The 25,709-nt window shown below is 47.2% G+C and overlaps 2 protein-coding genes across 13 annotated transcripts in view; one reads left to right on the top strand and one right to left on the bottom strand.

The window, feature by feature from the left end:
* The first annotated feature begins 73 nt into the window (after positions 1-73).
* On the top strand, positions 74-11,816 carry YARS2 (tyrosyl-tRNA synthetase 2). 5 transcript variants are annotated; one of them, XR_016213043.1, is made up of 5 exons: positions 89-956; positions 1,934-2,101; positions 7,472-7,592; positions 7,890-8,060; positions 11,474-11,816. XR_016213043.1 is itself a non-coding variant. In XM_002712678.6 (5 exons), the coding sequence occupies exons 1-5, from the start codon at positions 175-177 to the stop codon at positions 11,631-11,633; spliced, it is 1,437 nt and encodes a 478-aa protein (XP_002712724.1). In that variant the 5' UTR covers positions 98-174; the 3' UTR covers positions 11,634-11,816. The 5 variants fall into 5 exon arrangements, 2 of the variants coding, with proteins under 2 accessions (XP_089160107.1, XP_002712724.1); XM_002712678.6 differs by having other exon boundaries at positions 98-956; positions 7,437-7,592; XM_089303981.1 differs by lacking the exons at positions 7,472-7,592; positions 7,890-8,060; positions 11,474-11,816 and adding an exon at positions 2,570-2,600 and having other exon boundaries at positions 86-956.
* Positions 11,817-13,078: 1,262 nt separating this feature from the next.
* DNM1L (dynamin 1L) overlaps positions 13,079-25,709 on the bottom strand; it is a 52,400-nt gene continuing 39,769 nt past the window's right edge. For 2 of the 8 annotated variants that reach the window (XM_008259414.5, XM_008259410.5), the window contains 11 exons: positions 23,200-23,320; positions 22,837-22,992; positions 22,494-22,583; positions 21,080-21,172; positions 18,785-18,841; positions 18,090-18,167; positions 17,737-17,769; positions 16,132-16,308; positions 15,917-16,026; positions 14,779-14,938; positions 13,079-14,533 (listed from right to left, as the gene is read on the bottom strand). In XM_008259414.5, coding sequence (XP_008257636.1) covers positions 14,477-14,533; positions 14,779-14,938; positions 15,917-16,026; positions 16,132-16,308; positions 17,737-17,769; positions 18,090-18,167; positions 18,785-18,841; positions 21,080-21,172; positions 22,494-22,583; positions 22,837-22,992; positions 23,200-23,320 — 1,132 coding nt within the window. In that variant the 3' untranslated portion in view covers positions 13,079-14,476. The remainder of the gene's footprint in view (positions 14,534-14,778; positions 14,939-15,916; positions 16,027-16,131; positions 16,309-17,736; positions 17,770-18,089; positions 18,168-18,784; positions 18,842-21,079; positions 21,173-22,493; positions 22,584-22,836; positions 22,993-23,199; positions 23,321-25,709) is intronic. The other 6 variants (XM_008259415.5, XM_008259411.5, XM_008259412.5 and 3 more) reach the window with 3 other exon arrangements.

Here is a 25,709-nt window from a genome sequence, read left to right as displayed (position 1 = left end):
TGGGGACCACCATCAGGCGCATAGCGTCCAGGGAAAGTCAGGTGACCGGGCCCGCGCCGGCTTCGTCACCGAGCAACCGCCCCGCCCGGGCATGCGCAGGAAATACCGCCGCGCCCTCGGCGGCCGCAGGAAGCGCGTCGTACCTCCCAGCATCCCCTTCGCGACGTCGCCAAGATGGCGGCGCCCATGCTGCGGTGCTGCTCCCGGGCCCGGTGGTCTGGTGCCCCGAGCCCGTCTAGAGTCCTGCGCTCGGGGCTGCGTGGGGCGCACTCGGGCCCGCAGGGTGTCCTGGCGGCGCAGAAGGCTAGGGGCCTGTTCAAAGAGTTCTTCCCGGAGAGGGGGACGAAGACGGAGCTCCCAGAGCTCTTCGACCGTGGCTCGGGCAGCTTCTCTCCCCAGACCGTCTACTGCGGCTTCGACCCCACGAGCGACTCGCTTCACGTAGGCCACCTGCTAGCGCTGCTGGGCCTGTTCCACTTCCAGCGGGCGGGCCACAACGTGATCGCGCTGGTCGGGGGCGCCACGGCGCGCCTGGGAGACCCGAGCGGCCGCACCAAGGAGCGCGAGGCGCTGGGCGCGGAGTGCGTGGGCGCCAACGCGCGCGCCCTGCGCGCGGGGCTCGAGGCCCTGGCGGCCAACCACCAGCAGCTCTTCGGCGACGGGCGCGCTTGGGGCAGCTTCACGGTGCTGGACAACTCGGCCTGGTACGGGCAGCAGCACCTGGTGGACTTCCTGGCGGCCGTGGGCGGCCACTTCCGCATGGGCACGCTGCTGAGCCGGCTGAGCGTGCAGACGCGGCTCAAGAGCCCCGAGGGCATGAGCCTGGCCGAGTTCCTCTACCAGGTGCTGCAGGCCTACGACTTCTATTACCTGTTCCAGCGTTACGGATGCCGGGTGCAGCTGGGCGGCTCTGACCAGCTGGGCAATATCACGTCCGGATACGAGTTCGTCCACAAGTAAGCGCCTTGAGACCCCGGAGAAGTCCGGGGGCCAGTCGTTCGCACGCTCGTAGCCTCTGGTTCACTGTTAGCGTGGTGGGGTGCTGTGTGCCCTCGGGCTTCTGTGGGTTTATCCTCACTTAGGGACTGTCATGGCGTGGGTTACACGGACTGGGAGACCTCACCGGTCGAATTAAGGGCATTAGGCGCTGGGGGCCTCATCCAGAAATTCTGCAGGAAGGGGACCCCCAAAAACATGGGGCGTGTTCTGTTGGCTTCCTCGAAGTCGCCCTGGCTCTGTTTCTGAGTTGCCTTCAGTTGTTGACTGCCCTGCTGGGCTCCGCCTTAGCTCCGTATCCTCTGGGAGGCTGGTCTCAGCCCTTGGGTTGGCATTCTAAAGAAAAACTCAATTTTTGCGGCTCCAAATACTTGACAAGTGTATTTTTAAAGATTTATTTATTATTTGAAAGCCAGAGTTACAGAGAGGGAGAGGTGGATCTTCTGTCTGCTGGTTTTCTGCCCAGATGGCCTCAACAGCCGGGCTGGGCCTCTTTGCCGGCTTTCACAGGTGCGTTAGGGAACTGGGTCAGAAATGCAGCAGCCGGTACTGGAACCGGTGCGCATGTGGGATGCGTGCCCGGTGGGCGGCTGCTTTCCTGGCTGTGTCACAGCACCGGCCCCAAGTATTGTGTTTTAACGACGTTTTCTTGAGGGCGGTGAAGTGGGGACCAGCCCACGTGTGTAACAGCAAAACTCAGCCCTCTGTAAAGCAGCTGCTTTGCCGCGTCCTCCTGGCTCCCTCTTCACCCCGTTTCCCTCTTCCCACCCACGCTTTCACGGCTTCCAGTCCCTGCTGCGGGTTGGCAGGGTGGCAGGTGTGGAAGTGCAGTGGAGGCAGCGACAGGAATCCCGAGTCAGGGGTCCAGCGAGTTCAGACTGCGAGCTGCCAGCAGCTGGGGGCCTGCGCCGACCCTGACGCTCTTCTCCGTGCCCAGGCTGACGGGAGAAGATGTGTTCGGAATCATGGTTCCTCTGATCACAAGCACTACAGGAGCGAAGCTGGGGAAGTCGGCCGGCAACGCCGTGTGGCTCAGCAGAGAGAGGACGTCTCCGTTTGAGCTGTATCAGTTCTTCCTCAGGCAGCAGGACAGCGCCGTGGAGAGGTGAGCTCTGGCCAGTGTCATCAGCCCCTGTTCAATGGGAGCCCTTGAATCCGTAGGCGTCGTTTCTACTCCTTTTTTTTTTTTTTAAATATTTTATTTATTTGAAAGTCAGAGTTAGAGAGAGAGAGAGAGAATCTTCCATCTGCTGGTTCACTCCCCGATTGGCTGCAATGGCCAGAGCTGTGCCGATCCAAAGCCAGGAGCCAGGAGCTTCCTTGGAGTCTCCCACACAGGTGCAGGGGCCCAAGGACTTGGGCCATCCTCTACTGCCTTCCCAGGCCATAGCAGAGAGCTGGATCTGAAGTGGAGCAGCTGGCCTTGAACTGGCACCCATAAGTTATGCCGGCACTGCAGGCGGCGGCTTTACCCACTACGCCACGGCACCGGCCCCTGTACTCTTACTTTGCTTAGGTTCTGTTGAAGGAGTGAAGCCCGTCACAGAACGTGGCCATGTTCACTGTGTTCCAGAGTCACCGCTGGTTAGTAGGTAACATGAAAACTACAGTGGCTGGCTAGGAAACTCAGCACCGACTTCGACCTGTATCTAGTAAGTACTTGAGGTGCTGTTGTTGGCCTGTTATATTTTTGATTCTTCATCTTAAGTACCCGTATTTGCCTGTGTCTGAAGTATGTAGCATAAAACACCTTTAAAGATCCTACCATCTCCCTCCCCCATTCCCAGCGCCACTCCCAGGATTTTTTTTTTAAGGTTTATTTATTTGAGAGGAAGAATTGCAGACACAGGGAGAAAGAGAGAGAGAGAGGTCTTCCATCTGCTGGTCCACTCTCCAAATGGCCACAACAGCCAGAGCTGGGCTGAACCGAAGCCAGGATCCCAGAGTTGCTTCCAGGTCTCCCACACGGGTGCAGGGTCCCATCTTCCACCACTCTCCCAGCCATGTTACCAGGGATCTGGATTGGAAGAGAAGCAGCTGGGACTCTCACTGGTGCTCTGATACGGCATACCGAGCAGCGGCTTAACCCATTGTGCCACTCGCCTGGCTCCTAAAGTTCCTTTTGAAAAAGGATTTTCTCAGGGCTGGTGCTATGGCATGGCAGGTTAAAGCCCCAGCCTGCAGTGCTGGCATCCCATGTGGGTGCGGGTTTGAGTCCCGGCTGTTCCACTTCCGATCTCACTCCCTGCTGATAGCCTGTACCCATGACGGAGACATGGAGGAAGCTCCTGGCTTGGCTTCAGATTGCCTCAGCTCCAGCCATTGAGGCTGTTTGGGGAGTGGCCCAGCAGATGGAAGAAGGTCTCTCTCTGTCTCTATCTCCCTCTACCTCTCTCGTTGCTCTTTCAAAAAAATAAATCTTTAAATTTTTTTTTGCCATTAGCTCACACAGCCTTAAACTCTTGGAAGAATATAAGTTAATGAGAAAGCAAATATATCTGAAGGAAGAAAAAGTTTGTTTTTATGATTTTAAAAATTTACTTGGAAGACAGAGTTACAGAGAGTGAGGAGGGGGAGAGAGAGAAGAGAGATCTTCGAACTGCTGGTTCATTTCCAAATGGGTGCAGCGCCTGGGGCTGGGCCAGCCAAAGCCAGCTGCCTGGAGCTCCATCTGGGTCTCCCATGTGGGTAGCGGGGTCTCAGATCCCTGGGCCATCTGCTCCTGCTTTCCCAGGCACATTAACAAGGAACTGGATTGGAAGTGCAACAGTGAGGACCTGAACCAGAGCTCATATGGGATATTGGCATTGGAGGTGGCTGCTTAACTCATTGTGCCACCACGCAGCCTCAAGAAAAAGTTAAAGAATCATTTTGATACTCATCTATTATCAAAATAGGAATAATTATTTAAGGTATGTGGCTTTGCTAAAACATTAGAAAATACTGTTAAAAAATACTTAAGGGAGTTATACCATGCCATGTAGGAATTCTAAATTTGATGCAATTTTTTATACAGTCCCAGCCATATCTAAATTGATTTTTGGTTGTGAAACTTGACAAGCTAATTTTTTTTTTTAAACATTTATTTTATTTATTTGGAAGAGTTACAGAGAGAGGTATAGAGACTGGGAGAGAGAGAGGTCTTCCATCTCCTGGTTCACTCCCCAAAATGACCGCAATGGCCAGAGCTGAGCTGATCCGAAGCCAGGAGCCAGGAGTTTATTCTGGGTCTCCCACGAGGGTGCAGGGATACAAGCGCTTGGACCATCTTCTACTACTTTCCCAGGCCACAGCAGAGAGCTGGATCAGAAGTGGAGAAGCCAGCACTCGAACCAGCGTCCTTAGGAGTTTCTGGCACTGCAGGTTGGGGCTTTAACCACTGTGCTACAGTGCCGGCCATTTGACAAGCTAATTTTAAGATGTACAGGAAGAATGGAGTAGAAGATGGCTTCTTAGAAAATTATAGTAATTTAGGTTTTTGTTTTCTTTTGATTTATTCTTAGCGTACTAGGTGATACAGTCCTCTGGTTCTGGTATATATAGATCTCATATGTACTGTTGTAAAGATTTATTAACCTATTGATTGGCTGATTGATTTGAAAGGTAGAGTAACAGAATCTGATCTGCTGGGTTACTTTCCAAATGCCTGCGGCAGCTGGACTCGGCGGGCAGAAGCCGGGATGCAGGAACTTCATCGGGGTCTTGTACTTACCTGGGTGGCAGGGACTTCAGTATTCGGGCTGTCATCGGCTCATTCCAACCACATCAGCAGGATGCTGGATTAGAAACAGAGTAGCCAGCACTGAAACCGGGCACTGCAGTGTGGGGTGCGGGCGTCCCAGGTGGCGGCCTAATCTGCGGTGGTACAGCGCCTGCCCCAGGAACTGAAACATGTTTGGAAGATTGATTTTCTGTTTGGCCCTGGTCTACAGAGATAGAGTTGGGGTAGGGATTCTGGCCCAGCGAGTTAAACCACTGCCTGGGACACCCCGTTTTGGAGTTTCAGGGATCAAGTCCTGTCTCTGGTTCCAGTCCAGTTGTTAGCGTGCCTTGGAGGCAGCAGGTGGTGGCCTCTGTCCTTGGGTCCCTGGCTGCCCCATAGTAGACCCCAGTGGAGTTGCTAGCTTCTGACGTGGCCTGGCCCAGCTGTGATATTGTGGGCCCCAGTGAGGGCCAGTGCTGTGGAATAGTAACTTAAGCGTTTGCCTGTAGCACTGGCATCCCATATGGGCGCTGGTTCGAATCCCAGCTGCTCCTTTTCTGATCTAGCTCTCTGCTATGGCCTGGGAAAGCAGTAGAAAATGGCCCCAGTGCTTGGCTCTCTGCACCCACGTGGGAAACCCAGAAGAAGCTTTGGATCAGCCCAGCTCTGGCCATGGTGGCCATTTGGGGAGTGAACCAGCAAATGGAAGATCTTTCTCTTTGTCTCTCCCTCTCCTGTCTGTAACTCTGTCTCTCAAATAAATAAATTTTTAGTAAATAAGTAAATAAATAATCTGAATGTTAACCACTGTATCGTGTTAAACCAAAATCTTAAACCAAAATCATGTCAGATTAGAGAATCCAGATAGAGTGGCATATGAGAGGTCTTCAGAAAGTCCATGGAAAATGCGTTGTAGGAAAACTGCGTGGACTTCAGAATCTTTTGCTCCCGAGTAAAGTTACTTCTTCAGAATTCCATCTTCTGTGACCTTGTGGAAGCCCCTGCTCCTGGTCACTTCGTCTCTGACAAAGCAGGCACTTCAGCAGTGGGCCAAGGCTGTCTTTTCAAAAGATGCTGCTCAGATAACTAGATGTCTGTGGGGAAGAAAACTTAAATACACATAAAAGTCAGCTCCAGGGAGCTTCTAGACCTCTGTCTATAATAAACGACAAGCCAGCCTCTTGGAACATAAGTATGAAAAGTATTTTTATGACTTGGGAGTCAGAATGACTGATAAGCCAGACTAAGAATGAAGATCTGTTCTTGAAACTTCACATTGAGTGGGAAACGATGCTTTTTTTAAAAAACCTTTTTTTTTTTTTTTTTAAGATTTATTGTTTGAAAGAGTTACAGAGAGGCGGCAGAGGCAGAGAGAGATCTTCCATCTGCTGTTCAGTCCCCTTAGGCTGCAGTGGCCAGGGCTGGGCCTGCCAAAGACAGGAGCCCTGAGCTTCTTCCAGGTCTCCATGTGGGTGCAGGGGCCAAGGACCTGGGCCATTTCTACTGATTTACCAGGCCACAGCAGAGAGCTGGATCAGAAGTGGAGCAGCTGGGACTTGAACCAGCGCCCATATGGGATGCTGGTGCCGCAGAAGGCAGCTTAACCCACTGCTCCACGTTGGCGGCCCCAGGAAACTGTTTTTAAGGTCATGCATCTAACAGAGAAAGCTTACTTTGAAATTCATATAAAGAATTTCTCTAGACCACTAAGAAAGACCGGGCAGCAGGAAATTGGAGGGAGACTTGAACATACTTTCCACAGAGATCCCATACAGAAGGCCCCAAACGTGAGAAGGTGTTGAGCCTCAGTGAGAAGGAAAATGGGAGGCGTAACAGACAGCACTGCCCACCCTGCAGAGTGGCTGACCCCGAGAGAGCTGGCAGCGCCGCGTGCTACTGAGGGTGTTCCAGGGTGGCGCGAGAGAAGAGTGCCAGAAGCAGCGGGCAGGAATATTAGGCAGCACTCAGCAGAGTTGAGCGTGCATGTGATCTGTGACCGTGCAGCTCCTCCCTGCGTGCACACGCAGTAGACGTGAGTGCATGCGTGCAGCAAGTGGCACGTATGGCGATGTCCGTGGCAGCATGACTAGCAGTTATCCCGAACTGGAAGTAACATAGATAGATGTGCACAGTGCAATGTGTAGATAAATACACACAGCAGCGTAGATGATCTCCCACAGATCGACATGCCGAGGTAGCCAGGCACAAACCTGGCTCCTACCGTGTCGGTTCCTGTGCAGTCTTAGAAACAGGCAAAACCAAGGAATGATTTTGTGAGGCCCAATGGCGGTTATTTGGGAGGGCCGCTCCAGGCTGTGACACGAGGGCTTCACTGGGCCGGGGTGGGGTTGCCTTTTTTAACTGCAGGGGGAGTCACGGAGATGGTCCCTTAAGGCTGTGTCTGGGCTTCCTGGGCCTCTGTGTAGGTGCTGTAGCACCAGAGAGGCTGTGCGGGATGGTTCTCGCGTCACTGCGCTCTGGTTGTCAGGAAAGGACAGGTGCGGGGCGCCTGAACTGGCCCAGGCCTTCCAGGCTGAAAGTGCACAAACAGCTCGGCAAAGTAGCGTGACCCTCGGTCTCTGTCTTCTGTCGCTTTGTGTGCATTTCCGCGTGTCTGCGTTCTGTGTAGAAGAGTTCAGAAGTTCAAGGGCAGCAGGATGTTGTTGCTGGCGTGAGCGAGCTGCTGGTGAACACGAGGCGTGTGATGTAAACGAAGCCCTGGTTTCTTGTCCCGAAGGTACCTGAAGCTCTTCACTTTCCTGCCCCTTCCAGAGATTGACCACCTCATGCAGCTGCACCTCAAAGAGCCAGAGAAGCGGGTGCCGCAGAAGCGACTGGCTGCCGAAGTCACCAAGCTCGTTCATGGCCGAGAGGGCCTGGACTCCGCCAAAAGGTAGCCGCCTTCGCTGGTGCGCACACGGTTCCTGACTCCCTGGGCCTGAGGGCGTTGGCACCTGTGCTGCCCTCGGGTGACCCCGGCGTTCACTGCGGACAGCAGTGGTCGGTGTTTGAGTCTGGTGCGTTAGAATCGCCCGCTCACTGGGCAGAAGGGTGGTCTGGAACGAAGTTTATGAATTCGACAAGATGCGTGTTGTGCTTGCAGCCTGGCATGGCGCACACGCCGGCGTCGGGCGTCGGGATGTGCAGCCGAGTAGCGGCGCGTGACGTGGCCCTCCCCGCGTGTCCCCAGGTGCACCCAGGCCCTCTATCACAGCAGCATCGATGCGCTCGAGGTGCTGTCTGATCAGGAGCTCAAGGAGTTGTTCAGAGAAGCTTCGTTTTCGGAGTTAGTTCTCGACCCCGGAACCAGCGTCCTAGACACGTGCCGCAAAGCCAACGCCATTCCAGACGGCCCCCGCGGGTAAGATGGTGGGACACTCGGCATCAGTGGGGTTGCACCACTAACCGTGACCGTTGACAGCGTGTTCCAGAGCGCGTGTTTTCCTGCAGAAATTGGGTCCGTTCCAAGAACATAGTGAGAACTGAGCGTGCGTCTGTTGACAGTCGTTTGTCCCCCTTGGAGCGAGGTGGTGCCACGCCGCCCCTCCTCCTGTCAGCCCAGCCAGTTTTCCCTGCTGCACCCTGCGGTCCATGGGCTTAGGGATGTGCTTACAACTTGAGGTCACAGACACAGGCCCACGGTCACACGGCCCTTCTCATACTTGGGCTGGATCTGTGTGTGTGGGAGGGGGCGCCCCGCAGCTTGTGTGAAAATGAAGGAAGCCCGTGGCAGAACCTTGTGAGTCTGTTAGGAGCAACACGACAGGCCCCCGGAGGGTGGCCTTGTTCATCGTGAGTGAGTAGGTCGCGCGTGTTAGTGCACACAGCACTCCATACAGCAGCCGGGCGTATTGCTGATGCTCACCTGTCTAAATGGGCGGTGAGATGCAGAAAGCCAGGTGTTAGCCACAGAGGCTCAGGGGGCCTCTTCTGTAGGAATTTGAACAAATCCAGGTTTTTGTCTTGAGTTTGAGTAGTATTTCATAAATGTTCTCCGTTGGTAGTTTGGATTGTTTGCCTTAGGTTTGTCTGTATAGAGAAAGCAGCCATTGTTCCTGGTATCAAACACTGGTGTCTTTATTATACCCTCATTTTGAGGGTGAGGGTGATGTGATATATTTTCCTACAGTAATTGCTGATGCCAACAATTTTCTTTTTTTCTTTTTTTTTGACAGGCAGAGTGGACAGTGAGAGAGAGAGACAGAGAGAAAGGTCTCGTTTGCCGTTGGTTCACCCTCCAATGGCCGCTGCGGCCGGCGCACCGTGCTGATCCGATGGCAGGAGCCAGGTGCTTTTCCTGGTCTCCCATGGGGTGCAGGGCCCAAGCACCTGGGCCATCTTCCACTGCACTCCCTGGCCACAGCAGAGAGCTGGCCTGGAAGAGGGGCAACCGGGACAGAATCCGGCGCCCCCGACCGGGACTAGAACCCGGTGTGCCGGCGCCACTAGGCGGAGGATTAGCCTAGTGAGCCGCGGTGCCGGCCGATTTTCTTTTTTTCTTTTGAACATTTCCTGTAATGTGTGTGCTGGTACTGGAAACTTTACCACTATTTAAGACCCATACCTGGTTTAGCCAGGGTCTTAAGTAATATTGACTGCATCTTATATTTTTTTTGGAAGATAGACTTAGTGAGATAGAGAGAGAGACAGAAAGGTCTTCCTTTTTCCGTTGGTTCACCCCCCAAATTGCTGCTGTGGCCGGAGCTACGCCGATCCAAAGCCAGGAGCCAGGTGCTTCCTTCCGGTCTCCCATGCGGGTACAGGGGCCCAAGCACTTGGGCCATCCTCCACAGCTGTCCCAGGCCACAGCAGAGAGCTGGACTGGAAGATGAGCAACCGAGACTAGAACCCGGTGCCCTTATGGGATGCTGGTGCTGCAGGCGGAGGATTAACCAAGTGAGCCACAGCACTGGCCCCATGACTTTATCTTTTACATTGTATAAGCAAACAGGTTGGTCTGTGCACAAAACTGGAAGCTAGCTAAGAGCCTAAAATTATGTTTCCTAAAAAAGAGGTCTGTTCTAACATAGAAAATATTTTACAGTTGATTTTTATAAAACCAGGTACATTCGTTTGTTAATTTTATTTGCTAACTCATTCAGATCAGAGAAAACCAACATTTGTCTTTTTGGAAAATAAAATTATTTATTTACTTGAAATATGGGGTGAGAGGAGTGACAGGGCTGGGTCACACCAAAGCCAGGTGCCAGAAACCCCAGACAAGTCTCTGATGTAGGTAACAAGATCCCAAATACTTTTATCATCTTCCACTGCCTCCCAAGAGCATTAGCAGGAATCCGGATCAGAAGAGGAGGCGGGGCGTGGTCCCAGGCACTGGTGATGGGATGCATGCCTCCCAAGCTGTGGCATAACCCACTGCGCCACAACACTTATCCCAACATTTGCCTTTTAATTAAAAAAAATATATATTATTATTTGGAAATCAGAATTACACAGAGAGGGATCTTCCATCCACCGGTTCACTCCCCAGATATCAACAGCCAGGGCTGTTGGAGTAGCCGGGTCTCAAATGGCACCCATATGGGATGCTGGTACTGCGGTGGTGACCTAACCCGCTGAGCAACGGCACCAGCCCTCAGCGTTTGCCATCTTAAGGCCGTCCGAGGCTTCGGCGCTCCAGTCCTCACCTCAGAATCTTACTTTTCTAGTTCCTCCCTCTCCTTGGCCAGCGAGGGAAGGGAACTGCTCTTCACTGCAGTCAGACGAGGTGGCTCTGCTTTGAGGACAGTTTCCAGCCCACGCTCATCAGTGCTCCAAGAGCAGCCTGTAGTTGTCCGTGCCGCTTTCCCTGTAGTCACCGCTCTCGTCCATAAATCCTCGGTTCTCTGCTAGTTTGCAGTACCCTTTATTTAAAATTTATACCTAGCATGTAGTAAGAACTGTGTTTATAGAATGAATTGGATGGGGCTGGCACTGTGGCCCAGCAGGTTAAAGCCCTGGCCTGAAGCACTGGCATTCCATATGGACACCGGTTCAAGTCCCGGCTGCTTTACTTCCAATCCAGCTCTCTGTGATGGCCTGGGAAAGCAGCAGAAGATGGCCCAAGTCCTTGGGTCCCTGCACTCACATGGGAGACCAGGAAGAAGCTCCTGATTTCAGATTGGCACAGCTCCATCCATTGCGGCCATCTGGGGAGTGAGCCAGTGGATGGAAGACCTCTCTCTCTGTCTCTGCCTCTCCCTGTAACTCTGTCTTTCAAATAAGTCTTTTTAAAAAAAATTGAAGTGGATGATAAACAGTTCTGCATGTGCCATCAGGTTTCCAGTAGTCTAGAATGAGATCAGCCACTGTGTTTTGATTGAACAGTTTGCTAGTGCTTGCTTAGTCTCTTTGTAATTTGCAAGGAGTTTTGGTTTTATAAACGAGTTTCTTAAAGATTTCCATGGATAAAACTATAGTTGTGAGTTACGTTTCCTGGGTCACTTACTAAAAGCAGCATTGTTCTTACTTCTGGAAGTTTGTTTCTGTCAGTTTTTCAAAAATGGGGGAGTTGTCCACCCAGAAATAGGAACTCCACTATTCCCGTTCGTTTTTGAAGCCACTACCGACGGAGTGGTTCTGTCAGGAGCTGTGCGATGCTCTGGCCTTCCCACCGCTGAACGGGCAGCTTGTTAGGCCGCCCTGGAGCTGCCTTCCGAGTCGTGGCGTGTGAGCGGTGTTCTAGTTCAAGGCGCTGGTGAAGGAATTCACGGTGTATTTTTGGAAGAAGTAACAGTGATTGGCTCTCTAGTCACCAAGCGTTTCTGTTTCCAGGTATCGGATGATCACAGAAGGCGGAGTCAGTATTAATCACAGACAAGTAACAAATCCCGAGAGTGTTTTAGTTGTTGGACAACACATTCTCAAGAATGGACTTTCTTTACTTAAAATAGGAAAACGGAATTTCTACGTAATAAAATGGCTTCAGTTATAATGAAAGCTCCTCGTGGTTGTTCAAACTTACCCATCCTTCATTCTCAAAGCATAAAAAATGTTGGCTCCAAAACTTATACCTTTGCCTGTGCGAGTCAAAAAACAGAGTGGACTGTACACCAGGTCTCAGTGTAAGTAACTTAACTCTTTTTATGGGCTGGTTAATAAATCAGGTCTTGTTTAACGATGGGCTCTTCTCTTCCTGACCCACAACATTAAGGACTGCCAGGGACGCCCCTGATTTCCAGGGCTGATCGCTCGTCAATACCTGATGGAGGAGCAGTGCCTCCCCCATCCTGCCCCGGCTCTCCTGGGAATGACGGGCGGCCCTCGGTCGCTCCCCGTCAGCTAGCTAGGAGCTCGCCAGGGCTGATAGCTGTTCTAAAACCGGCAGTGTTCCGGGGAGTCCAGGATGGGAAACGTCAGTTTCTGACACTTGTGGTGTTCAGCAAGCAAGTACAGCTCTGCTTAGAAAGAAAAGCTGGACAAGGCCACAGGTGGCATTAGGAAGTCCTGGACGGGACTTCTCACAAAGTTTCTAACTTCATTTTCCAATCCTCGCCCGTGTTTCAGTGTAATTCTGTTTACCACAGCCTTGTTTGGTCAGTGCCTTCCTGAAGGCAGCAAGATTTTAAAACTTAGAAACTTGAAGATTTTTTTTTTAAGTTTTACCTTCTGCTCCCAAGCAACTTGAGATAAACTGAAAAATCAAGTGACTAAAAATACAAGAGGCACATACTACATCAAATAAGTAATGCTGTTATTAAAATGGCCAGCTAGAGGAAGTTTTCAGGTCACCATTAAAGGACCTGGAGTTCAGACTGAGTTCGGCTTCAAGCCCATCAGGCAGGTTTTTCTCCAGAACCATCTGCAAAATCAGAGTAGTAGCACCTCCATTTTCCTAGAGGACTGAAAACCTACAGGCAGCACAGCATGGCATTAGCGTTCACATTCTGCTTGCTCCTTGCATTGCTTGGAGCAAGTCACCACCTTCATATGCAGGAATGCAAGTGTAGTAACTCTTGGTATAGTATTAGCAGTACAGATGGACTGCAAGTACTTTTTTTTTTTTTTAAATTTGAAAGGCAGAAATAGGGAAGGGGAGAGCAAGCTATTCTGTGGTTTGCTTCCCAAATGGCCACAGTGGCAGGGGCTGGGCCAGGCTGAAGCCAGCAGCTTCTTTGTGGTCTCCAAACTGGGTGCAGGGGCCCAAGTAGTTGGGTCCTCTGCTGTTTTCTCAGGTGCATTAGCAGGGCACTGGATTGGAGGGGGAACAGCTGGGACTTGAGCTGGCACCCAGATGGGATGCTGGCATCGCGGGCAGAGGCTGAACCACCTACGCCACAGAGCTGGGCCCTCCAAGTAAATATAAATGTTACAAAGCTGCAGTTCAAATTTTCTCCCAAGGGAAGAGTTAGGCAGAAACCATTTAGTGGCAAACTGTAATGTCATTTCATACCAACAATTTTATTTACACAGCAAGAACATACAGGAAAATCCAGAGATTATCTCTACATTCCAGAACTTCACGCAGGAAGGTTTACTCTTTCCTTAAGTTTCTTGCCTGTTTTACTTTGTACAAAGTGTGTAGTACTAGCAAGTAATTACCACAGCATGTCTTTGAAGCTGACATTTTCAATCTGTGATCTGTTTGATATGCTGGAGAAAGGTGCGTTACAAGTGTTTTCCCTTAGAAATTTGAAAGGCTAGAATGGAAGTCATCTGATCAGTTAGCTAAAGTAAATCGTAGATGGCTGTAACTTCAGAACTGATGGGGGATGATGACAGATTCAGTGTTCCAACAAACACGTTTTACCATGTGTTCTCAGGATGGTACTGTTAACAGATCAAAGTAGTACCATATCCTGTATCAGACAGACTGGGGTTCTTTTGTTCAGTCTGTAGTATATAATTTAACGTGTTAACTGTTGGCACAACATGGAACTAGGTATCTTAGCGATTCGATCCTATCTTAAAATGTGTAATGTGGTTCATCCCAAGAATTGCCTGGGGACTTTTCTTCAAATGTTCACGTTCTAAACCTCAGTCGTCCCCCCACCCCAGCCTTTAGGAGAGCACGTGTTTCCGCGTGTTTTTATGCTGCAAGGCAAGGAAGTCAGAACACAGTGGTCCTTGGCGTCAGGATCTCATGCAGTGCGAACTAAGGTGGAAGCAGGTCGGTCACTGGGTCAGGTACCGAGCTTTGTTGCTAATGCAGGGCGCTGGGATTCTTACTCAGATTCCAGGTTTAAGTAAAAATAAAACACTTTGATTTGTAACGCACTAGGGCCGTGCAGACCCAGGAATAGAAGGGCTCCGTGACTAGCTGCACGCCACTTCCTCCCTGACGTGTCGAGGGCTGCAGAGAAGCTCGGCTGGACTGCAGAGGGGAGAGCGGGTGGAATGCAGTCATCTAGGTGAGGGGCTGGACTGCCAGGCCGCCGAGAGTGCATGCAGTGCGGTGCTGTGCAGGGTGGTCTCGGTGCCCTTCCTCGGCAGAGACGGCGGCACAGCTTTAGTCTACGCACACAGGCTACAAGGTCATCTCACCACAGGCAAACTGCACAGCTAGACACGACAGTTCCTTCTAAGTTCAAAGAAAAACTGCAGTAAGACGACTTGATGTGTTTGTATGTACTGGAAAACTTTAGAAACAGCCATTTATTATGTGGATTAAATGTGTGATTTGTTCTGCAGTACACAGTATACGCTTCAGTTTATAGCCAGTCTTTACAATGAGCAGACTCGTACCACTGTAATCACAGGAGTTCATAAATAAAATTCTACTCCAGCAGGCAGTAACCAGCGAGTTTCCTATCAGCAGTCTCTATTAGATAGTCCTCTTCACCAAAGGTGAGTCTCTCGGATTTCAGCAATAATCTGACTGGCTCCTTGTAATGCCTGCATTAAAAAAAAAAAAAAGGCTTGATATGCTTATTAAATTATGAAAATAACTGAAACATATGAGGCAATTTCTCTAATTTATATGTGGTAGATTTATACTAACCAGTATCATATCTGGGATTTTTTATTCCAATGCCAATTTCAAAAGCTATAAAGTTTATACATACACATGCAAGGTTCCGAATGGATCTTAAACTGTCTGTATATTCAGTATCAAAACCTCAAGCAATGCACACTGATACCTTCAGCATGTCAGCTGCTTCTTTCCTGCGCTGTGCCATGTCCTCGGATTCAGTCAGCAGATCATCCAATAAGGAGGATTTGTACAGCTGTCCTACTAACTCACTCTGAAGAGTGTCTTTCACATGATTCACCAAAAAATGCATTACTGCCTTTGGCACGCTGCAAAACAAAACCAAATTATGAAGTTTTATTCCAAATTCTACATTTAAAAATTAAATAATATTATTGTACTTTGAGTATTTCCTTAAAGGCATAATTTTGTCCTTTGGATTTTTGCTTAATTAAAATCAAATAATACAAAAAGCCACAATTAGTGAGAACTTACCTTCTTTAATCTCATCCATTATTATCCTTTATCAACCCTCTACTGTGAACATTCACAGTAGCCAAAAATTGGAAATACAATAAAAATTGATGAATGGATAAACCAAATACGGTATACCCATATAATGTAATAATACTCAGCCCTGAGAAGGGATGAAATCCTGGATGCAGGCCTAGTAAGTGAAAGAAGCCATGACACAGATGGCTAGGATGAGCCTTACACCCGCGGGGGAAACGTCCAGAACAGGCCAAGCCATGGAGGAAAGGCAGAGAGGGCAGGGTTTCTTTATGGGGTGACGCACGGTTCTGTGGAAAAACTAAAACCATTGCAAAAGCTGCTTCAGAATGAGGCCACTGTACAACTACATTTGGATTCTTCCTAATATTACACAAAATGACGTAACAGGCAACATAAAGGAAAAGGAACATTAGATGGGGACACATGAAATGATGAAAAAGCATGCCCTTCTGGTGAACGCATTTGCTTTGATAATCAAAAAGGTAAGGTAGTATTACCTAGCCAGAATCATTCATCAGGATTAAAATTTAGAGAAAATACTTTCCAACCTGGCTAAGATTGTGGTTACCAGGAAGAACCAAAGAGTATCTGATTTCTTAACAGCTTTTTCTAGCTGTCACATGACCACCAGGTCCAGATCATTCTGTGCTGAGTCTCCTGGAACAGCTGCAGAATTGAGTGGATTTAGGGTGAACAGTATCCCCCAAATACTTTTAAACACATGTGTTCTCAAAACTGGCCACGGACTCTCCCGGCAGCATTAACTGTGCTAACTTACACGAATCAGTACTCACCTGTCTTGAATATTCTTCCTGACAATAAGAAAATAGGATTTGATGAGTCGTTCAATAACCTCACAGTCTCGCTGTTCGCGGGCAGAGAGTTTTCGTGCAACAGGAACCGGCTGGAAGTGGCGAAAGGGGAAGAAAATCTTACTTGTGTGCCATTTTGAAATGGCAGCAGCTAGCATTCCACATTAAATGAGCGAAGCCTGATCCTGTTGGCTTACCACGTCCAGCAGATTGACAGCGTGGCCTTTCTGTGGACTGGCTGGCATAATGGGAATTGGTTTTGATTTTTCTTCAGCTAATAATTCTTCAGCTTTTGAGGTTTTCAGCATTCCCCGCCAGTTGCCTGTTGTTGGTTCTTGAGCACTGTCTCCAACCCCACCACCGCCAGTTGCAACCTGAGGAAAACACGTTCCAAAACCTGTACCAACTACATTGCATCTCACACGAACTACTAAACACAGGGAGCTGCCTGTGACAGAAGTCAAGAACACAAATCCTGACCCACTCAGTTTCGACTACTCAGCAGGATGATGGCGTCAGAAAGAACAGGAGGTGAGGCGTGTGACTGAGCTGTCTAAATGAGATTGCTGTACCCTGTCTGCCACACTTCAGCCAGTTTAGGTCCTCTTCTTCCACCCCTCAGGACTACATTATGGAAGAAGTACAATGTGCCCTTAAAACCAAAATACTCATTACAAGCACACACAAGGAAAAACAGAACTACCATTCAGTTCCATTTCTTCAAAGTAATCTGAAACACCACTGAACTACAGTCTCTCCACAAGTCCTATCCAACTTAAGAGTTGATCAGATTTCTCAATTTAGATGGTAGGAAAAATATAAAGTAGAAGTAGAAACCACATTCCCTGCTCTTGGGCTGACAGTCAGTGTCAGCCGCCTCAGCCGGCACAAGCCAAGTTCCTCGTGCCTGCCCCGAGAGGGTCCGGTGCCGCCACTACTGAGTGTCCACACCCACAATCCACACGCGCCACAATAATGGGGAAACATAATTTTTTTGAAAGAGATGCTTAAGACCTTACAATCTCAAAATGGATTATTGAAGTTTAAAAGGAATAGTATGGTAAAAACGGCAGGTTCTGGTAGCCATGTAAATTGAAGTACCAGCCAAAATCTGTCTCTAATGTTAATGTGAGTGACATCTAAATAAGGCAGATTATTATTATACACAAATATTAGTCATTAAATTGTAAGTGCCTGCCAACTAAACATGAAGAACAATGAGATATTAAGGAAAATGAGCACATCTGATGTGAGCCATGAATGAAATAAAACTTGTGTGATGATTTGGATGATGGCTCGATAACTGAGCACAGTGCACTGAGGAAGGTGAGACTTCTGTATAGGGCTTTGAGATTCAAATCTTATAAATCTAGACCCAAGGTAGGAGGAGCTAAATGGCAGAGAAACTAGAAATAGGGATGGGTCTGAAAAATTTGAACATTATTCAATTTTCCCCTAAAAAGGTTACTAGCAGTTCCAAATTCTCCCAGTCCCCGTTTGTTTTGAACTCGCTGTATCTTCAGGGTGACAAGTGCAAGCTAACCAGAAGTCTAAGAAAAAAGCGTTAGAGGGTTATCCATTAGTACTGGGCAGTTCTCAGACCCTTTAAAGAAGAAATGTCCAAAAGTACAATTTCCATCCCTGAAATCTTAATTCTCTACCAAAATACTACATTCGAAACAATCCTCCAAGGTAAGAGAAGCAGTCGTACATGGGTTAGGTAAAAGGAACATTAAGAACATAACAGACAAGAGAGATGCCACTGTACAAACAGGCTCTCCAGTGGTTTGTAAGAGACTCACATTTTTAGTTTCTCTTCTGCTGTCCTGAATTAACTGTTAAAAGATACGTTAAAACATGCAATTTAACAAGCAAAATTTAAATACCAGTGGCTTGAAATTCAAAAGGGGCAGGATAATTTCCTCTTTAAATTACTTCTTTTTCGGTGTGCGTTTTCTACATTGCAAGCAAAAGCATGTCGGCAATATTTTATACAGTGTGCATCGTTACATAGTTTGGTAATGTCCAGTAGACTGAAACATCTGACCTTAGTACAAAATCCCACATTACAATTCTTCTATTCAGAGTACTCTTCCCAGGTTACGTTGCACCACATAACTAGGCATGCAGGCTCAGAGTCCCAGTGAGAACAGACCTTGCCATCAGCCTCAGCACAAGCAGCAGGGGAGGGCTCCTGGGAGGCAGGTGCCAAAGCACTTGGAACTTTAGAAGACTAAAGGCAAGAAATGCAGGAAAAAAATCAAGGATGCCAAAATGCATTCAGAAACTTTCTAGAAATGTGAATTTTTTCCCCTCTAACAAAAATAACATGAAAAACGAGTTATCATGGGAGATAAAATTGTTCGTTCTGCCTTCTTACTATACCATGATTGCCCGTGTTAAGTTTCTCAGGTTTGCTGTTTCTAAGACCTTGTCTGACAAGAATTCAAGGTAACCGATTTTCACACGCACGTTTTAACATATACAACTGTTAGGAGTAATGCTCACAATCAAAACCTGTTACGTGTACATTATTCCTCCCTCTTCAAAAAAATCCCTTATTGAAGTCACTGGTTGTTTGAACTAATTTTAAAGTTGATAAAGCCACCATTTTTTTTTTTAAAAAGGTGACCTAATGCTTATAAACTACCTGTAAGCATTTATTTCAGTGAATTCAAAACCATATTCCCTTCAAATTACTCAAAGCCCATTTTAAACTTGTATACCTTTACTTGATTACATAGCTCCCATGGAGTTTTACAAGAAGTTATTCATCAGGACTGCAAAGTATCTTAGTCGTATCAGTCCATCTTTGAGTATTGGGAATAGGCTTTAAAATCTTGCCATTACCTTGTCTCGTGATACAGCTGAAGGTAATTCTCTGGCTAGTCTGTTTCTCCTTTGTTCCTATAAAACATAACAAGCAAAACAAGAACGATCATCACAGTACTTTGACATACACCTGCTGAAAAAGTCATGTTAATTGAAGCTCATTTTAATTAAATGTTCATTTTAATTGGGATTCCTTAGAGATATCCTCCCATGTTGGCATTCATGCCATAATTACCATATTTGAAAACAGGTAAGAAGGGTTGGGTTAAGGCACAACTTATGACACTGGTATCCCATGTAAGAGTGCCAATTTGAGTCCCAACTGCTCCACTTGCAATCCAGCTCCCTACTGATGCACCTGGGAAAGCGGCAGGAGATGGCCCAACTTCTTGGGCCCTTGCCACCCATGTGGGAGACCCTGATGGTGTTCCAGGCTCCTCGCATCAGCCTGGCCAAGTCCTGGTACTCACACTAGGACACAGGTGTTCCAAGCAGGGGCTTAGCCAGTGCACCAAACTCCCATTCCAAAAAAACAGACTTCAACAATCTTCAGGATCAACAGTTAAGAGCATGTTAAGGTTTACATTTTGAAGAGGGATTACAAAGCAAAAGGCAAGGAATCTGGAGAAAGAATCACCCTAGTCCATCACCAGCGAGCTGTGACTGACAGCTGGTGAGGCTTGCTCTCTGTTAACCGGACAGGATACCAGCTCTAAGCCCTGGTTTCTACTCTGCTAACATCTGCTCTCAGGGATATTGTGGACACTGAGAATATCCACTTAAAGTTGTTTTTTGTTTTGTTTTTTGGCACAGTCATTAAAATCAGAGGCATATTCATTTTTTAAAATTTTATTGGAAAATTGTATTTATTGATTAAAATGACATGATTATAATAGACTTTAAAGTAAAATTATTTTGCAGTTGAGTCAGAAAAAATCTTTTAAGGTTGAATACAGAATGAATTTTAATTTTTCCTATCTACTAAGCAGATAGATCATGCTTACCATGTTATATTATAAACTGTCTGTATTATAGCATGAAATGAGAAAAGTGAATATCATTCAGTGCAAGAAAATGAGTCAATTTAATCTTTTTAATAACTTTCACAATCACTGCTTAGTAACTTATAAAGCACCTTGTAGTGATTTAATTTTGTATATATAGTATAGGCATATTCATTTGTAAACAGTTTATAAAACTGTTCCTGACACAAGTCTTTCATGAAGCTGGTTTCAATGTTAGAAAAACTTAATGTGCCGATTTATTTTTTTTAATTTATTTGGCAGATAAGAGTTAGACAGTGAGGGAGTGAGACAGAAAGGTCTTCCTTCCATTGGTTCCACTCCCCAAATGGCCACTACGGCTGGCGCACTGAGCGGATCCGAAGCCAGGAGCCAGGTGCTTCTCCTGGTCTCCCATGTGGGTGCAGGGCCTAAGCACTTGGGCCATTCTCCCCTGCACTCCTGGGCCACAGCAGAGAGCTGGCCTGGAAGAGGGGCAACCGGGACAGAATCCCGCGCCCATATGGGATGCAGGCGCTGCAGGCGGAGGATTAACCAAGTGAGCCACAGGCGCCGCCCCCAATGTGCCGATTTTTAACATAACATAGTCCACTTTCCGAGTGTTTTAAAGTGCCTAATGTCAGTATTTTGGAATTTTTTCTCACGATTTGAAAAGTTCCAGCTCTATAACTACAAAAATGTTTCCTAATACCCGCTACTAAATTAAGGTAAAGCAGGAAAATGAACTGATCTTAGATGTGACAAAGAAAAAAAATAGCATCTGGATAAAGTGTTCTAACCACCAGCCTTGGTGCCATGTGGCCTCTTACAGAATACAACTTGTCACAGTTACATCAAATGTCCTCAACTGTGAAATGAAATGCATCTACGTCAGTACGGGGAAGACAATACTCTGCTTTCCAAGATTTAGGAGGAGTTGAGCACTCCTTGAAACGCTTCCTTCCCCGCGTTCAGGACAGATGAGAACAATCTTCCACACTTCGCTGTGCACACTGGGAGCAGAGTGAACTGTGACAGGCACTGAAACGCAGGGAGACAGCGCTGCGGCCGTCCGTCCGCGCATGCCCAGATTCTCCTCTGCGTTCCAGTTCCATAAACAGAAACCAAGAAGAATGCTTCAAGGTGGTTCTGAGAATCAAATTTAAGAAAGCAACGTAACACCCTCAGTGTATTTCCTGGCATGGAACAGGCACCAATGTCGGTCTGTCTGTAGTTATTTCATGTTCAACAGGTTTGGTAACACTGAGTGAGAGAGTTTCTGTCTCTGAAAAAGCAGCTAAACGGCATTTACCTCTATGTTATTGTTCATCAGCCCACAAGCATCGGCAAAGTCGGGATGTTTTGTGTTGATATAAGCCAGCTCGATTGCCACTAAGTTATGGACCTAGAAAAAAAATTGGGGTAATAACACAGAAATATGTCAACACAATTTTACTTTGAGAAACGTATGTGTATGTGTGTAACTGTTATACAGACAATACTGACAATGTGAAAAGTACAAGAAACTCATGCTGAAATACATACAATTATACTCCAATTAATAAGTTATGCCAACTAATAATTTGCTCTTGCTTTTAAATTACTTACATTTCAGCATCTAAAACTGCATTTCTATGGGGGGGGGGTGGATGAACAGTATTATCTCCTCAAAGCAAACTGTAGAAGTGGCCAGGTTACTCTGATCTACTTCACAAATAATAAGAATTTGTTATTGGGTTTCAGTTTACTAATGGAGAAGCTAATTACTGAAAACACAACTAAGGGACAGGTGTTGTGGTCAGCAGGATAAACTGCTGCTTGGGACACATGTGTGCCATTATCAGATGACCTTGTTCAAATCCTGACTACTCTGCTTCCCATCCAGCTCCCTGCTAACGTACCTGGGAAGGCAGCAAACAGAGGCCTAAGTACTTGGGACCCTGCCATGCATCGGGGAGACCTAGATGGAGTTCTATGCTCCTGGCTTAAGCATGGCCCAGCCCTAGTTGTTACAGGCATTTGGAAAGTAAACCAGCAGTTGGAAAATTGATCTCTCCTTTCCCCACCTGCTGCCTCCCTGTTTCTCTACCTTTCAGGTAAATACATTTTCAAATCTGAAAATAAACAATTTGTCATTAGAATCAGTGGTACTAGGAGGCGGGCACTGTGGCTAAGCCTGTAGCACCAGCAACCCATATGGGCGCTAGTTCAAGTCCTGGCTGTTCCACTTCAGATCCAGCTCCCTGCTAATGTGCTTGGGAATGCAGTGCAATGGCCCAGGCCCTTGGACTCCTTCCCCCGTGTGGGAGACCCGGAAGAAGCTCCTGGGTTTGGACAGGCCCAGCTGCAGCTGCTGGGCCATCTGGGGAGTGAACCAGCACATGGAAGAGCTCTCCTTGTGTCTCTCCCTCTCCTGTAACTGCCTCTCAAATAAATAAAATCTTAAAAACCAAAGCAGTGCCACTGCATAATACAGTAAAGCTATTCAGTCTCATGAAAACTTGTGGATGCAAGCCAAAAATGATTAAAACACCAAAAAAATGCACTTCTTAGAAGAATTATTGAAAATGTGTTCCTTTTAAATACGAAACTCACTTTTCCCTCACAAATTACTTAGATCTAAACTGCAATAAAACCAAATTTTTGTATAAACAAAGCAGCCAAACTAAAATTTAAACTTTTACTAGTATTGATTACAACTGATGATTTATGACGCAGTAGCTCACCATTTCATTTGTAACAGGCAGCCTCTTACGCAGAAGACAAGTCACCACTTCAACGATGGCATCATGAAGTTTAGGAAACCGCAGCAGTTCCTGTTTATGATGGAAGCAAGGACAACATAACCACTGATGTCCTTTAGTGGGAAATTAATCACTGAAGTGCTGAATCTGGAAGTTACATGTAAGAATATGCATTGAAATGACACTGATTGTGATGGACTGGATTTGGAAATCACATTTAAGAGTACCGTTTCACAACACTTTCAGACCTTAGCTCTGAGCCCATCTTAGAGCTTTGCTGCCCCGCACCCGCTCCCCGGCCGCTCCCCGGCCGCCCGGCGGCTACCTGCGTGCTGTAGTTGCTGCAGTGCTGGATGATCCGCTGCATCTCCTCGTGGACCAGCTCCACGCAGCGCAGGCTGGGCTCCTCCAGACGCTTGATCTGCCGCTTGACCAGCAACTCAAAGGAAACTTCAGGCACAAACAAAGCAGGACGAGGACCCTGAGGAAATGAACGTAGAGCTTTTATTACAGCACATGCAATTTCAGCTCTTCCCAAAGGTTAAGGAATAATCACGTGTGGTATGTTTCGTTCAAAGGGCTTCTTAATTTCCAGTGAAAGAGCAAAGTAGCGCACTGTAAATTCATTTTCATGTACGGCTTTTAAAAAGCTTTAACTTGATTTTTACAAGATAAAAAGCATACTCACAGTAGCATTTCTGATCGCAGTCAAAATGTCAATAGTGTTAAGGCCACCCAGTGGGTCAACAGATTCTAAGGTTCGCCCAAAAGTCTCATGGAAGATATAACAAATTCTAGCACCACCACATCTGAAAGGCAATCAAGTATATTTATTTATTTATTTTTAGCATTACTTTAAAGAAGCTGCAAGTTAAAAGTCTTCTGTAAGTTTTAAAGCTTAAACAACTCATCTAGGGGCAGGCATTGTAGCACAGGGGCTGACTGTCACCAGGAATGCCTGTATCCCGCATGGGAGTGCTGGTCTGAGTACCAGCTACTCCAGTTCTGCTCCAGCTTTCTGCTAATGGACCTGCGAAGGCAGCAGATTATGGGCCCCATACTTGGATGCCTGCCACCCTTGTGAGAGACCAGATGGAGTTCCAGATTCCTGGATTCAGCCTGGCCCAGCCCCAGCTGTTGCAGCCATTTAGGGAGTGAACCAGCAAACAGAAGATATCTGTCTCTCTGCCACTAAGCCTTTCAAATAAATATTTTTTAAAATGCCTTCCTTTCTGGGGCCGGCACCATGGCTCACTTGGTTAATCCTCCGCCTGCAGTGCCAGCATCCCATATGGGCGCCGGGTTCTAGTCCCGGTTGTTCCTCTTCCAGTCCAGCTCTCTGCTGTGGACCGGGAGGGCAGTGGAAGATGGCCCAAGTGCTTGGGCCCTGCACCCACATGGGAGACCAGGAAGAGGCTCCTGGCTTCGGATCGGTGCAGTACCGGCCATAGCAGCCATTTGGGGAGTGGAACCAATGGAAGGTAGAACTTTCTCTCTGTCTCTCTGTCTATAACTCCACCTGTCAAATAAAAAAAATTTAAAAAAACAAATGCCTTCCTTTCTAAGAAAGACTCAGATAAACATTTATACTTAGTTCCTTCCCATCTCCACAGGTTCTCAATTTGGAGTTACCCTGAATTTTTTTCATTGGAAAAACAATCATTTCCTGAAAAGTGTACATAAATACACATATATATTATGACTGTGCTGACATAAACCATCAGTTAAGCATGGCTGTACACCTTGTCTCTGTCCTCCTTGTCTTCAACTAGCCTGTAAGCTCTCTAAGCACCGGAAGCTGCCTTGTGTCCGCTGGCAGACCATCTGGAGTAGAGGTTGGTAACTTTTTCCTTAAAAGGCCCCATGGTGCAGATTTTGGAAGTTTTGGGCTGTGGCAACTGGTTACCTCTGCCATTCAGCACAAAAGCAGCTACAGAGAGTACTGCACATCAACATGGCCCTGTTCCAACGAGACTCAGGAACACTGAAATCTGAGGTCTGTGTAATGTTCTCATGTCGCCAAATACGCCCCTGTCACTCCACTTCTCCACTGACAGTGTCTACATCTCTACAATGTAAACATCACCCTTAACTGGTGTGCTGTCATCTGCCCATTTCTGCTCTAGACGATTAACTCTCTTGACCTCAGTCCTGCGCACGTTATTCTCCTGTGCTTGACTCAAGTCTAGCTGATTCTACAAATACCTTCATTGTGTGTCTCCAAACCATCCCTCCCTCTCTGTGTTCAGGGCTAGGCAGTTCTTTTTTTTTATTAACAGTAGTTAGGCAAAATGTACTAGTAGTCCAACATTATGCTAACTGAAACAAGCCAAGCATAAAATGATAGTCTGATTTTGATTATGTGCTTTATGTAGAACAGGCAAATCAAGACCCAGAGTTAGAGTTCTCTAGGAACTGGGGAAGAATGGGGAGCAGTGGCTTAGCAGATATGCAACCACTGCTGAGGTGGTAAGAAATGATGCAAACAGATACTAGGGATGGTTATACAACATTATGAACATGTTAATGCTACTGTACTGCGCCCTTAAAAATGGTTAAAAATACCAGTAACCAGTCTCTCTGCTGCCAACCTTGCACTTCTAATAAGTGGATCACTACTCTAAGACAGTTATATTTTTCAACAGCTATGGAAGTTCTACAAATTGACAAGAGCCTCACTGCCTCTGTGTCCATCACATGCACGCTGTCCTCCAAATGCATCTGCACTACTGCTGTCCAGCCCAAAACACCCTCTCCTTCCCACCTTCCCACACCACTCAGCGCCAACTCAAACGTCACAAGTATGGTGCTCTCCCAGTCCTGAGACAAAGATAAATGGTCTCATCAGCATCCTAAACCTTGATTAGGTGGACAGATAACTGATCACCTGTTTACCAAACTGTCCATAAACGTGTGCACTTTTGAGATATGTATATTTTATAAGCTGTATTTAAATACTTAAAATAATTATACTGTCGCCACCTAATCAGGCCTCATGTTACCTCAACCTGCCTTACCCACTGTTGCTTAGACCTACTGTGATAATATTCATTTCCTTCTATATGGCATATATGAAATAACCATTCAGTACTTTATCTGTTAAATACTCTGTTTCTGGAGTTAACTCATGTGACAGACCATCTGCGTCACAAAATGGACACAGAACCACACACACACAGATGTGTGAGTGTAACGTGA

The sequence above is a fragment of the Oryctolagus cuniculus genome, chromosome 9 (assembly GCF_051225735.1).
Source record: "Oryctolagus cuniculus isolate XC-2025 breed Fujian yellow rabbit chromosome 9, ASM5122573v1, whole genome shotgun sequence".
Classification (NCBI taxonomy): Eukaryota; Metazoa; Chordata; class Mammalia; order Lagomorpha; family Leporidae; genus Oryctolagus; species Oryctolagus cuniculus.
This window is presented reverse-complemented; position numbering and strand designations above follow the sequence as displayed.

Excerpts from the sequence above, each read along its gene's own strand:
- YARS2 (XM_002712678.6), top strand. The coding sequence starts at position 175 with ATGGCGGCGCCCATGCTGCGGTGCTGCTCCCGGGCCCGGTGGTCTGGT. Across the intron at positions 957-1,933 it reads GGATACGAGTTCGTCCACAA|GCTGACGGGAGAAGATGTGT; the intron begins GTAAGCGCCTTG and ends CTCCGTGCCCAG. Across the intron at positions 8,061-11,473 it reads ATTCCAGACGGCCCCCGCGG|GTATCGGATGATCACAGAAG; the intron begins GTAAGATGGTGG and ends TTCTGTTTCCAG.